At 31.7% G+C, this 13122-nt stretch overlaps 1 protein-coding gene across 1 annotated transcript in view; it reads left to right on the top strand.

Annotated features, from left to right (window-relative positions):
• Ndst4 (N-deacetylase and N-sulfotransferase 4) overlaps window positions 1-13122 on the top strand; it is a 226577-nt gene that overhangs the window by 104967 nt on the left and 108488 nt on the right. Inside the window, exon 3 of the mRNA XM_026389690.2 lies at window positions 2049-2203. Within this exon, the coding sequence (XP_026245475.2) occupies window positions 2049-2203 (155 nt within the window). The remainder of the gene's footprint in view (window positions 1-2048; window positions 2204-13122) is intronic.

The raw sequence follows: 13122 nt of genomic DNA, 5'->3' as shown, positions 1-13122 counted from the left end.
AATTGTGCTTTTAAGGAGGTTGACTTACACTCCAGATCTTGCTAAAGCTTGTCTTATTTTGGTAGACCTAAAAGAACTCTTCTTAGAAGCATATTATCTCATAACACAGATCCTCTAAAAGTGATAGCAAAGAAATTAACTGTTTATATATCGTACTTATGAATCAAAGTACTTCTTAAACTCTGGGAATCAGAAAAAGTAAAAGAACATAATTTTTAAGTAAGAATAAAATTCACTTTTTTTTACTAATGATGATCTAGATTTGAATCTAGATCAAGTTAGAAGTAAAAAGGCTCAATTTGACCACAGATATTTAAATGAACTGTAACTTGTGTTACTATGGGAATATATGGAACACAAATTACATTTTCACACATAATTCAAGTACACATTAAGTACTGAAGATGTGTATGTAGGATAAGTCGAAAATATAATATTTTCATTTAGCTGAGTTTGAAAACATTTGGAATTCTGCTATTCCCTCAGCATGACTTGTATCATATTTTTCATTAAACAGTTGTCACTGTCAAGGGTCTGCCTCATGTGGTTTTGAATTGTATGACCAGCATAAAATAAGAGAAATGCTGACAGAAAGTAATCCATGATGTTGAAAGAATTTAAAAAGGAGGCTTTAAATGTCATTTTCAACCTTATGGAGAGTGTTTATAAATTGGCATAATCTCTGATATAAAAATTACTAAGATTTTACAATCAGTCATGCATCTGTTTATATCAATAGTCTGCAATATTTTCTTTAAATTGAGTGATTGACCTTCTTCCTGGTCAAGTATGCATTATGTGCTTCCTGCCACTTACAATAATGATCAACAGAGTTTAAAGTGAATAGAAGCATTTCTCAAACATTCTGTATTCAAAGCACAGCAGACTAATTCCAGAGAGTTGAGAGAACCATCAATTCCTTCATCATATGTGAAATGAAGTAACTCATTCTAATCTATGATTGAGTCTGCCAAATTATGGCCTTGAGAAACATCTGTAGCATAATGATGCTACAGATGAAGAGATAAACTCTTCCTCATTTGGATTTCAATATTCAATATTCTTTTACTATATTAATGAAAGTCAATAAATTGTGAATCTGTATTACTAATTATTATTAGATAACTTTAACAAAAATTAGGGATGCTATCTGCTCATTTTATTCATAGAACTTACCCACTTTTTAAACTTCCATTTCTTTATTCTTTGTAGTGACATTTATGTTGCCAAAATCCTATTTAAATCAGGCGATTCTTCCAATTTTAAAGGACTGTGGACTAAGGATTATATTCCAGGAACAATGAGTGTATTTAAAAAGACACACAAGTTGGTTTATAGTTTATTGGCCATGAGAAACTTTGAATGTTCATTGATAATAGTAAGATAAATGGAATTAAACTATTCATTTATTCACTTAAAAATAAATAGAATTTTAAAGAATGGTACAATTTTTTTTTCATTGGTTAGTTCTAGAAGATGGATTTGTATGATTTGGGAGTTTTATTTTTGATTTTGTTTGGATTTTTATCTTACTTCACTGTGCTTTTTGTATTTCTAAAATAAGTGAGCATGATTTTTGTAGTCAGAAAAAAATTAACAATTCACAAGTTAAATTACAAACTAATTTTTCACATATATATGTGCATATATGTGTATGAAAAGTTTTAAGAGAAAAGGAATTATCTTTGATCATGAGTTCTTTGTACAATGAGAAATAAGTTGATAATTTTGAAACAAAAAAAAACCCAAATGATTTAAAAGTAGATCTACTCTTTTATTACAACATGCTAGCAATTCTAAAAATAAAAATATCAGTAATAAAATACTCCTAAATACTAAATTAAGCAACTCTCTGCCCCTAGGGCCAGCACCACCTACCTCCATGACTTCCCAAATCACTTCTCTCTGATGTAATTTTTCCTGATTAGAAAAATCACATAATTGGACCTACGTATCAGTAGCATGAAGGATTAAATAAATTTTACAAAAATAACTTTTAAACTAGTACAAATTTTTCACTAAAGTCGTTTTTAACTTTGTGTTTATAGGAACTGAAGAGGAAGATGAAGGAGATGATCTTCTGCTGAGGTCTGTGGATGAGTTCTGGTGGTTTCCACACATGTGGAGCCACATGCAGCCACACCTCTTCCACAATGAGTCATCTTTAGTTGAGCAAATGATTCTCAATAAGGAATTTGCACTGGTGAGCACATTTTATTGTAGTAGTTTTCAAACTATAAGTTCTCATCTAGTAGTGGATTATTCAATCAGTTTATTATTATATTAAATTCTATAGAAATACAATAAAACAGAATAATTGGAGTATAGCACAGGTACTAAGGATGCATGTTGTGTTTTGTGGTATTTTATTTCAGGAGTGTATACACCCATGGGGCTGAGAGATGTATGTGATATATAGATAGATAGCTTTCTATATAGATACATATAGATAAAAATCACAGTAATGTCTTTCAAAAGGTCATTTTCAGAAAGTTACTACATCCTGTTTTATTAGAAAATTATTAGAGTATCAATGAAAGGACCAAAAAAGTACTTTCTCATCCTCCATTTCTCCATTACATTCCAAATGCCATATAATTCGAAAAATTATTTGCTTAAAAATCATTTGCTGCAAGAACAAATGAAAGGATGGATGAATTGAATCATTGAAATAATGACTCTAGATCAGTGGCTCTCAAAGTTCAATGTGTCCTCATTTCACCTAAAAAGTCTTTTTGAAACACAGACACTGGGTCTTACTTTGAGAGTGCTAATTCAGGAAATCAGCAGAGTAGCTTGAGAATTTGCATTTTCAAGAAATTCTCAAAATGATGCCCACAAAGCCTAGAAGAATCATTTGTCTAGTCCAGGAACTGGTTAACTAGGGCCCATTGGCCAAATGTGAATTATTGTTTGTTTTTTATGATCCCCGAGCCAAAAAAAAAATGTGTTTTGTTATTTACATTTTAAATGATTGAAAAGCAATCAAAGGAACAATATTTAGTAATATAAGATTTATACTAACTTCAAATTTCAAAGTCCACATATGAATTTTATTTGAACACTGCCACAGTCAGTCCTTTACATATCGTCTACAGGTGCTTTTCCACTGTAACAGTAAAGTTGAGCAGATGCACATTACACCATCTGTCCCAAAAAGCGTAAGATATTTCTCTCTGGATCTTTACTAAAATGTTTACGCACCTCTGTTGTAGACCTTAGTGAAGTTATGTATCCCTTTAAAAATGTAATGGAAGATTGAAATCTTGTTCCCAGAACAACACTCAGATACATGTTTAGACATATAATCACAAAGGTTTGTGATAATCACAGGGCCCAAACACCCTGGGTCTGGGTTAGGGAACCGTGTCATGAAAACGAGCAATTCTTTTATACTGAGTAATTGTTGTTATCTTCATTTTTTTTTAAATATATATTTGGAAGCCAAGCCCTAAAATGGATGCTGTAATATTTTATAAAGTTGTGCCTAGATATTAAGTTAACCCCCTCTCTTTCCAGCTCTAAATTCCCACGATAGCATCAGATCAGCACAAAGAACCTTTAGAAGTAAGTGTGAATAACATCAAAGGCAATTATGATCATGAACTCAGTCACCAGAATAACTTGTTCAAATCCTGACCTTCTAGCAATGATTTCTTGATCTTGAATAAATTAGTTAGATTCTCTATGTCTTAGACTTCCCCTGTGTAAACATGAGAATAATAGAAACAACTGTGAGGGTATGTATAATATGCTTAAGGTAGTGCCTGACACTCAGCAAGCATTCAATAGGTGCTATGTCCTTTCTAAATACAGACAAGTGTGCAGTTATTTCTTTAAATAGATAAGTATGCAGCTATACCTTCCCTTAAATAGTCATATATATATATATATACATATATATATAATGTATAAATATATCATACATTTGTATATTCATTGATATATGATATACACATGTTTATCTATATATTTATAATATATAGATATATATATGGCTTAGTGTGTGTGTGTGTGTGTGTGTGTGTGTGTGGTTAGTCATCATTTAACCCTTAGAGAGAGTCTAATAGATTTACTACTGCTTTATAATATTGTAGAATTAAGTAAATTTCCCCTTTTCAAAAATAAACATACCTTGAGTGAGCTAGCTAAATTTTCTCATTTGTGGTTATTTTGAAAATAAAATGTGTTTTTCACTTGCTTGAAACCTTCCTGACTCCTCTACCACTCTGAAGCCTTGCTTTTTTAGGCTTGTAGGTCATATTTCATAATGGCTGATTTCACCTGTTTGTGTAATTTCTTTTTAAAAGCCATGCTGAGAGCTCTGGGAAAGACTCAGATGTAATTGCTTTGTAATGAAATGTTGAAAGCTATTTAGAGTCCATTCAGAGCAATTACATTTGTTTAGTTAGCATGGCTAGAAGCTAGAATTAAACCTATAAATATATTTTGTAAAATATATCTTATTATGTGCTGCATAGTCAAAATATTGCAACTTAAGTGAAGTCTGTTAAACACACATATTGAAATGACATTGTCTTTCTTCTGGAGTTCAACTCAATAATATTAACTCAGGACATTTTAAACAGTAACATTCAGAGCCCCACCTTTACTATTAACATAATATTACAATATGTTTACTGCCCAGAAATCAAGAAATTTCTTTCTTTCTTATTAAATGATCTTCTTTTCCTATTCAGGTGACACTTTAAAATCATCAACAGTATTGAGACAGAATAGGACAGTAGAAAACACTGACGGAGATGTTGGCAGGATAAATATTATCCCCAACTGCTAGTACAAAATTCTAATGGAGTGGGCAACTTTTTAAGTGTCTTCTTGCTTCACTTTTCTCCCCCCAAAATAGTAATGACTCCCTTTTTCATTCTCCACACCACAAAGTTTTGAAATAATTAATTTACATCAACTTATCTGCCAACCAAAAGCACTGGACCAGGTAATGCCACTGATCAATTCCAGCTTTAAAATTCTGTGATCACTGACAACATCAGTCCACAAATTTGAATTGAACATCTTGAAATACTCATCTAGCTTCCATTGAAGCAATTATGGAAAGAGATGTTCAAACTAAATGAATATTTATATGGATAAAAATCAAAAGTGTCCTCCCGCTACTTCTTTTTAAATTTGTCCTGTACTCCTAACTACTCTTTAGTTTGACCTTGAGTGGCAGAGGGTTCGTCAATCTCAAAATCACAATTGTTCTCATAGCATTTCCAAAAATGATTCAAATGACATATTAATAGTTTCATAGTGATATTTCAGAAATGGTTCTTAAAACATAATCAATCAGCATGGTCTTTTGTGGAATTTCTCTGAGTTCTTTCTGGATAGAGTTCATTTTCTGTTATACATTTTTAAAAATCATGAGAGTAACACATTGTCATACAGTTTCTTTAACCCTTCATTGTTTTGGAAGAGGCTTTATTAATTGTCATTGCTCAATCCAGGTACACATGATATGGTGTGTATGTGGGGGTTGCATGTATGAGCACAAAGGAATGCAGTGTAAGTGCATGTATATGTGTGTGTATCATTCTTAATGCATGGATACATATGTTTTGCATGTGTGTATGTGTGTATGTGTGTGTCTGGACAGATAGCATCAATTTAATGATAAGCACAGTCAACCAAGATAGCATAGCTACAATACACCTTACTTAGTATGGAAATAAACTGAAGAAAAATATTTTTAGTTCATTTTCCTTTAATAAATCAGATCTTTGCTGCCATTCAGTTGCTTGAGCATGTCAATAAATAGAAGCAAAGCTTCAAAGATGATAACAAAGGCTGGAGAAAACTAGAAGCATCAACTAACATGAAAGCAGCTAATGAAAAAGTTACCAAAAATCATTCTGATTTAACCCACATCTCCATTTTAATCACAGAAAGAAGAGTGCCTGTAGCATAAATCTGAATTATTTATTTTTATTCTGTAATAGACATATGAAAAAAGTTTTTGAGAATTGTTTTGTTGTTTTAACTTTTACATACATACTCATTAAATTTCCCAAGTCAGTGTGGCTTTTCAGTCCACTGATAATTACAGATCATGAAGTACCCTGAAGGGATAAGGACCAACTTTTTGTCTTCAATGCTGACATTTTCAATAACAATGTAAATTTCCTTAATGTTCTATTGAACAGTAGGCTATCTTATTCTTGACCAAGTAAATAAAGATTCTTTAAATAAAGGCAAAAGCTTTATAAATTCTACTTTTTAAAACTTTACATATTTATGAAATCTATATAACTTCCTCATAATTAGATTCAATTTTGTGAAGTAAAAAATTTTGAAATTTAGATTGTTCTTATAAAAAACAAACCTATCAAAAAGCATCTATGGAAAAATCTGTGTTATAATAGGCTGCACTCAATCTGCTATATAGATGTCATATTAAAAAGTAATCAAAGGAATATGAAAATGGAATTTATGGCACAATAAGACAAATGTCAGAGAGAACTGACTATGGATGCCTGCAGTGTCAACATCTTAATGGATCATGTGACATACAGCCTTGTGCTGTACAGCAAATAAAAGATGCCAAGAATTGACAATTAAAACTAATAGGGTATAAAAGTAGGGAATTTAGGAAAAACTAATAATCACAAATTCAATGATGATACATAGTCTTTACATTCAGAAGAGGGGATACATTCACATGCATTATTATTATTTATATATTATATTCATATATTATGCATTATTAATAATAAACCTGAACATAAAACATATAGAAAAAGGAGAAACTTGTGCAATATGCAATAATATGGATGAATACTGAGGTTATTGTACTATGTTAAGAAGCTAATCAGAGAAACATAAATATTACACGATTACTCCTACATTAGGTATTTAAAAATGTTAAGTTCAAAGAATCCCAGAATGGAATAGTAGTTTATAGGGACTGGGGGGAGGATAAAATGGGGAATTGTTAAACATGGAACATACTTATGTATGTTTTAGTCTAGCAAGATGAATATATTCTAGAGATTTGTGAGAGTACTGTAATTGACAATAATGTATTTTGAACTTAAAAATTTGTCTAGAAGATAGATTTCACACTAATTTAATAATAATTTAAATAATAAAATAAAATAAATGTTTTTTACAATTTCATGAATTCTAAAAGGATTCCATGAAATACGCAACCATTTGATAGAAGTTATCTATGTAACACACTTCAGAAATCAAGTGCATTTGTACCTTCAAACTAATTGTCCCAAACTTAAAGATCTAAAATACATACTATGTATGTCACAATTTATATAGATCAGAAAGTTGAGCATGGCTTAACTGGATCCTGTAGTTCAAGATCTTTTATAACACTTCCAGGAAAGTGATAGTCTCACCTGGAGAGTAGACCTCTGCCAAGCCTGCATGGTTGTTGACAAGATTCAGTTTCTTACAAGCTATTGGATTGTTTTAGTATCTCAATTCACCATCATCTATTTGGATCTTCCCCCAAGTTCCTGGGCCACATGGGAACAGTCACAATACAGCTGTTGGTTTCACCAGAGAGAGGTTCTAAGAAAGGTATGAGAGAGAGGGGTGGGAGGAGAAAATATCAGAATATCAGAAGTGATAATCCATTGCTTATCACACAATATGCATGAGAAGCCAGTCATTAGGTCCAGTCTACACTCAGCAGAAGAGAAATTAAACAAGTGAATACAAGGACACAGAGATCATTGGAAGACATTCTAGCAGCTGCCTATTACATATAACTGAATATAGCAAAATAGGGAATCCATATAACATATTTATTCTATCTTTAAATTTAAAAATTTTTAAATTAAAGTCTATTTTCTATTCTCAATCATAATGACAGTTAAACCCTTCTAAGCCTAAAATAATCAGATTCATTTGACATCTCTCTTCTTCTCATCCAATCTGTTGTCTCTACTGAAAATATATTTGGAAATAATGAGTTCTTATCATGTGTACCACTCTCTACTTAACCTGAGTTTTCATTGTGTCACTTTTTAGGTTTTTTGATATTGATATGGACAAATGATACAATATAGTGTTGATAAAATAATTTTCACTGCACTCTCAGATTTGTTCAAATTTCACCACAATTTTCATCATGTCTAAAAGAAAATCCATAACAAAATGAAATAAAATTAGTAATAATAAAAGAAAATTCAAACCTATTAGCACTCACTTTCCATTTTACCCAATTCCTCAAACCCTAGGAAATCACTAATATATTTTTTGTCATTCTAAGTTTGTTTTTTCTGATTATTTGATGTAAAAAACTGGCCTTTTCTGTTAGATTAATGTTTTCAAGATTCATGCATGTTGTACCATGTATTCGTACTTCATTCCATTTTATTGCATATAATGTACTATTATTTGGCTATATCATATTTTAATTATCCATTCATCAATTGATAGACATTGGCTTGTTTCCACCTTTTGGCATTATTTATAATGCTGCTATGAACATTCATGTACAAGTTATTTTTTTGTGGCAGTATGTTTTCATTTATAGTCAGTGTCTATCCAGGAGTGGGATTGGGAGGTCATGAAGTAAGTCTGTTTAACATTTGAAGAACCGCTATATTCGTTTCATGGCGTCTGCACCATTTTACATTCTCACCATCAATGAAGGAGAGATACAATGACTATGCATTCTCACCAACCCTTGTCATTATTTGCCTTTCCTATTATATCCATGCTAGTGAGTGTGAATTGATTGTTGGTTCTTTTTTTTTTTTTTCAAGATATTTTGACTGTTTCAGATCCTTTGAATTTCCATATAAATTTTAGGATCAGGATATCAATTTCTGTACAATAAATGGAATTTTGACAGTGAAAACATTCCATCAAGTTATCAATTGTGGAAATCTCAACATATTCTTTCTTCTTGTCCAGAAACATGAATTGCCTTCATTACTTTTCATAATTAAAATATTTTAAGTTTTTAAATTTTCAGAATTTGTTTTATGTTTCTTTTACTAAGTATATTTTTAAATCCTCTATATTTTTCTGTATTTCTGATACTATGGTAAATAAAATTGCTTCTTTTCTGTTTCTTTTTTTCTCAGTTCTGGGGATTTAACCAGAGCTTCATGCATGCTAGCACATACTCTAACACTGAGCTACATCCCCAGTTCCAGAAATTATTTTTAAATTTCTTTTTCATATTGCTTATTTTTGAATATAGAAGACCAACTGACTTTTGTGCATTTGTATATTGTCACAGTCAAATTTACTGTACTTTAATATTTTTAAAGATTCTGGGATTCCTGAGGATTTTCTATATACAAGACATTATTTTCCAATATGGATACATTTCATTTCATTTCTTTTCCAATTGTCCTGACTAGAACCTCCAGTATAATGCTTAATGGAAATGGCAAGTGCAAATATCCATGTCTTATTTCTGATCTTAGAGGGGATGTATTCATTTTTTTGCCATTAAATACGATGGTACATGTGATGTTTATACAATAATAAAATTGCCTATTTTATTTATGCTACCTAAATTTGTTGGCAAAGGTGTTCAAATTATTTCCTTTTGATATTTCTCATTTTTTTAAATGTCAGTAGTGTTGTCTACATTTTTATTCATGATATTCCCACTCTGGGCCTTTTTTACTTATTTATTTTTGTTTAGTCTGTCTAAAGATTTGTGAGTTTTGTTGATCTTTTTAAAGAACCAACTTTTGGACTCACTAATTTTTCCCTGTTAATTTCTGTTCCTTATTTCATTAATTTCCATTCTAATCTTTAATATTTCTTTTTGATTACTTTGTGTTTAATTTGCTCTCCTTTTTTAATTCTTAAGGGAAAGATTAGATTATAAATTTGAAATCTTTATTGTTAATACAATAATTTACAGCTATTAATTCCTTTCTAAATACTAATTTGGCTGTATCCCCTCAGTTTTGGTATACTGTGTCTTCATTTTCATTTATTTCAAAGTATTTTCTATTTTCCAATGTAATTTAGTTTCAGTCATTGCTTAGGGCTGACCCTTTACATTTTAACTTTTTAAAGTCTACTTCAATACTATATTGACTTAATCCAGTGAGATATGGAAACATCACTTTTTCATGGCTCTCTCTCCTTTTTCCTCTATTATTGGTTTAGATGTACCTTCCATATGTTACAAATCCTGCAATGCACTGTTATAATTCTTTATATAATTTTATATTTTTAAAAAATTGAAATAAAAAAGCAGAGAAAAATATATATTTGTAAAATTTTCTACATTATGTTTCTTATATGCCATCTCTCTACTCCACATTGCTTCTGTGGATTTGAGTTACCATTTGATTTTTTTTCAACAATGCATCTTTTCTTCTGCCTTCCTCTTTTGTTCTGCTATTGGAAGTACATTATATTTCTACACATTATAGTCTCCCCAAATATTCCATCATATGGTTTTATACAAATTTTTTTATGTCAATTGAGGAGAAAGAAGAAATATATATTTATACTGTGCTCTATAATTAACTTTATCCAATACTTTTTTCTTTTTGAAGATTCAGATTATGCTCTAGGATTACTTGCTTTTAGCCTGAAGAACTTTCTTTATTATTTCTTATGAGATAGTTCTGCAGGCAATGAATTCCATTAGTCTTGGTGTATCTTGGGATATAGTAATTTCACCTTCACTTTTAAAAGATAGATTGCTGGCTATAGAATGATTATTGATTACGTTTTCCTTTTTCATCAGTTTGAATATGTCTTTCCTATTGTTTTTGGCCTCTATGATTTCTGATGAGAAGTAATAAACAATTACTAATCTTGTTTTCCCTCAATGTGATTAGTTGTTTTTCTCTTGCTGTGCTCAAGATTTTCTGATTGTCTTCAACTTTCAACATTTTAATGATTTTCATCATGTTTTGGATATTTTCAGGTATTACTTCTTTGAATATCATTATATTTATTTCTTTCCACTCTTCCTGGTCTTCCCCTATTGTTTCTCTGAGGCTCTGGCCATGTTTCTCAACTCTCTATTTTCTATGTTCTTCAGATTTCATTAACTCTTCAAGTTCATAGCCTCTTTGTTCTGCCAGCTCAAATCTCCTCTTGAATGCTCTAGTAACATTTTTCATTTTAGTAAGTATCCTTTTCAACTCAACATGTACATTTCTTTCTATAATTTTTATCTTATGATGTTTTGTATATGATGAGATATTGTCATCACACCTTCTGTTCTTTGAGCATGATTTGCTTTAGTTCTCTTTAAACATATTTTAAAAATTTGTCTGTTAAGTCTGTTACATGGACTCTTTTTTATTGCTAGCTTTATTTCTGTTGTTCACATTTTTCTATTCCTTTTCATAGCTTAGAAATTTTGTTGGAAACTGAACATTTAAGATAATATATATAGCATTCTTGATTCTGTCTCCTCATTTCCAGAGTGGATCTTGTTTTATTTTACATTTTTTTTTCCTGTTAAGCGACATGACTCAGCAATTTAAGTGAAGAACCCTTCTGCTGAAGTATGCAACTTCGTTTTGCTTCTCATAGGGAACACAGCCACTTTGGGAAGACAGTGATTTTGGCAGGGTCCCCTTTATGTCTTTCCATTTAGCTGTCTATCTCTGATATGAGGATTAACCAGATGTGAGCCTCCACTTATTACCAGTTGTTTGATCTATTGTTTTTGACAGTGCCTTTGGGGTGTAGATGGCTCCACAGTGTGATCTAATAAAATATGTTTCTCTTTGCAGATATAGTCTTTGAGGTCAGACTGTGAAGCAGTTTCTCATTCCCAAAGTGTTCCTCTTCACTGCCTCCATCACTGGTTTTCTATGGTTAACTTGTCATTAATAGTAATTAAGGTAACAACAGCCTCCTCCTTAATTGATCATCATCAAAATCTCCATTGTGTTTGAGAATGGCCTTGAGTTTAAACTTCTCCATACTCTGTTCCAAAAACTTCCAGTTTTCCTCAGGAAGAACATTGAGCTCTATTTTCTTATGACTTGTTTCTACTCCTTGGCAAAATATCTGCTCCGGAGATACTGAGGGGTGGCCACAATGGCTTGCTTCTCTCAAAGGCACACCTAGATTTGTGGAATGGGTACTGGGTTGGGGAAGGAGTATCTGATCTTCCCAACTTGCTTCTTCTATTGTGGAAACAATACTCTACAATTGAGATGGGGCAAGGAAAAATCAGAGCTCTAGTCTTCCAGCTATTCTTGGAATAAGCTCATGCTCTGTAAGACAACTAGAGAAGGAGAGCTCCAAATATTATGTAAAGTGAAATAAGCCAGTCCCAAAGAACTAAAGGATGAATGTTTTCTCTGATATGCTGATACTAATTCACAATAAGGGGGGGTAGTATTTTGGACAGAGGAGAATGAAGAGAGGGGAGGGGGTATGGGGTTAGGAATGATAGTAGAATTAATAAGACATTATGACCCTTTGTGCATATATGATTACATGACCTATGTAACTCTACATCATGCACAACCAGGAGAATAGGAAGTTATATTCTGTTTATGTATTGTGTGTCAAAATGCATTCTACTGTCATGTATAATTAATTAGAACAAATTTTTAAAAATTAAGAGAGAGAGAGAGAGAGAGAGAGAGAGAGAGAGAGAGAGAGAGAGAGAAGGAGGGCTCCCTCAGCTGCTCTTGACTATACTAGAACTTCAGTACACAGAGCTGAGGGGATGAAAAATGCTGGGGGCTACACTTCTAGAGAGAAATCATAGCCCTTGCCTGAGAACTACAGAAAAGGAGAGCTGTATTCATCTGGAATAAGAATTCAGTTGTGAATAATCGGAACAGGTGGAGAAAGGCTCAACTGGTTTTTGACAATCTTGGTAGATTCTTGAATAACCTTATTTTTTCCATTAGCTTTAAGTCATTTGTTCATTTTTTAAAGACCATATGGGGGTAGTTTAAAATTAATTTTCACCAGTTTTGGATGTATCATAGGAAGACTGTCTACAGAGCTCCTCATACAAATGCCAGAAGTCTAAAATCTACCATCTTTCTCTTGGCTAACTTATGGGGATAACCTGTTAATTGGTCTCCATCATTTCCATTTTTTGCTGTCTTAAGTTTATCCTTGATAAACAAAGTCTGGTGATCATATTAACATGTAATTCAGTTATTGTGACATTTT

Source organism: Urocitellus parryii, chromosome 10 (genome assembly GCF_045843805.1).
Source record: "Urocitellus parryii isolate mUroPar1 chromosome 10, mUroPar1.hap1, whole genome shotgun sequence".
NCBI classification, from domain to species: domain Eukaryota; kingdom Metazoa; phylum Chordata; class Mammalia; order Rodentia; family Sciuridae; genus Urocitellus; species Urocitellus parryii.
The sequence above is the reverse complement of the archived record's forward strand: the minus strand, read 5'-3'. Positions and strand labels throughout refer to the sequence as shown.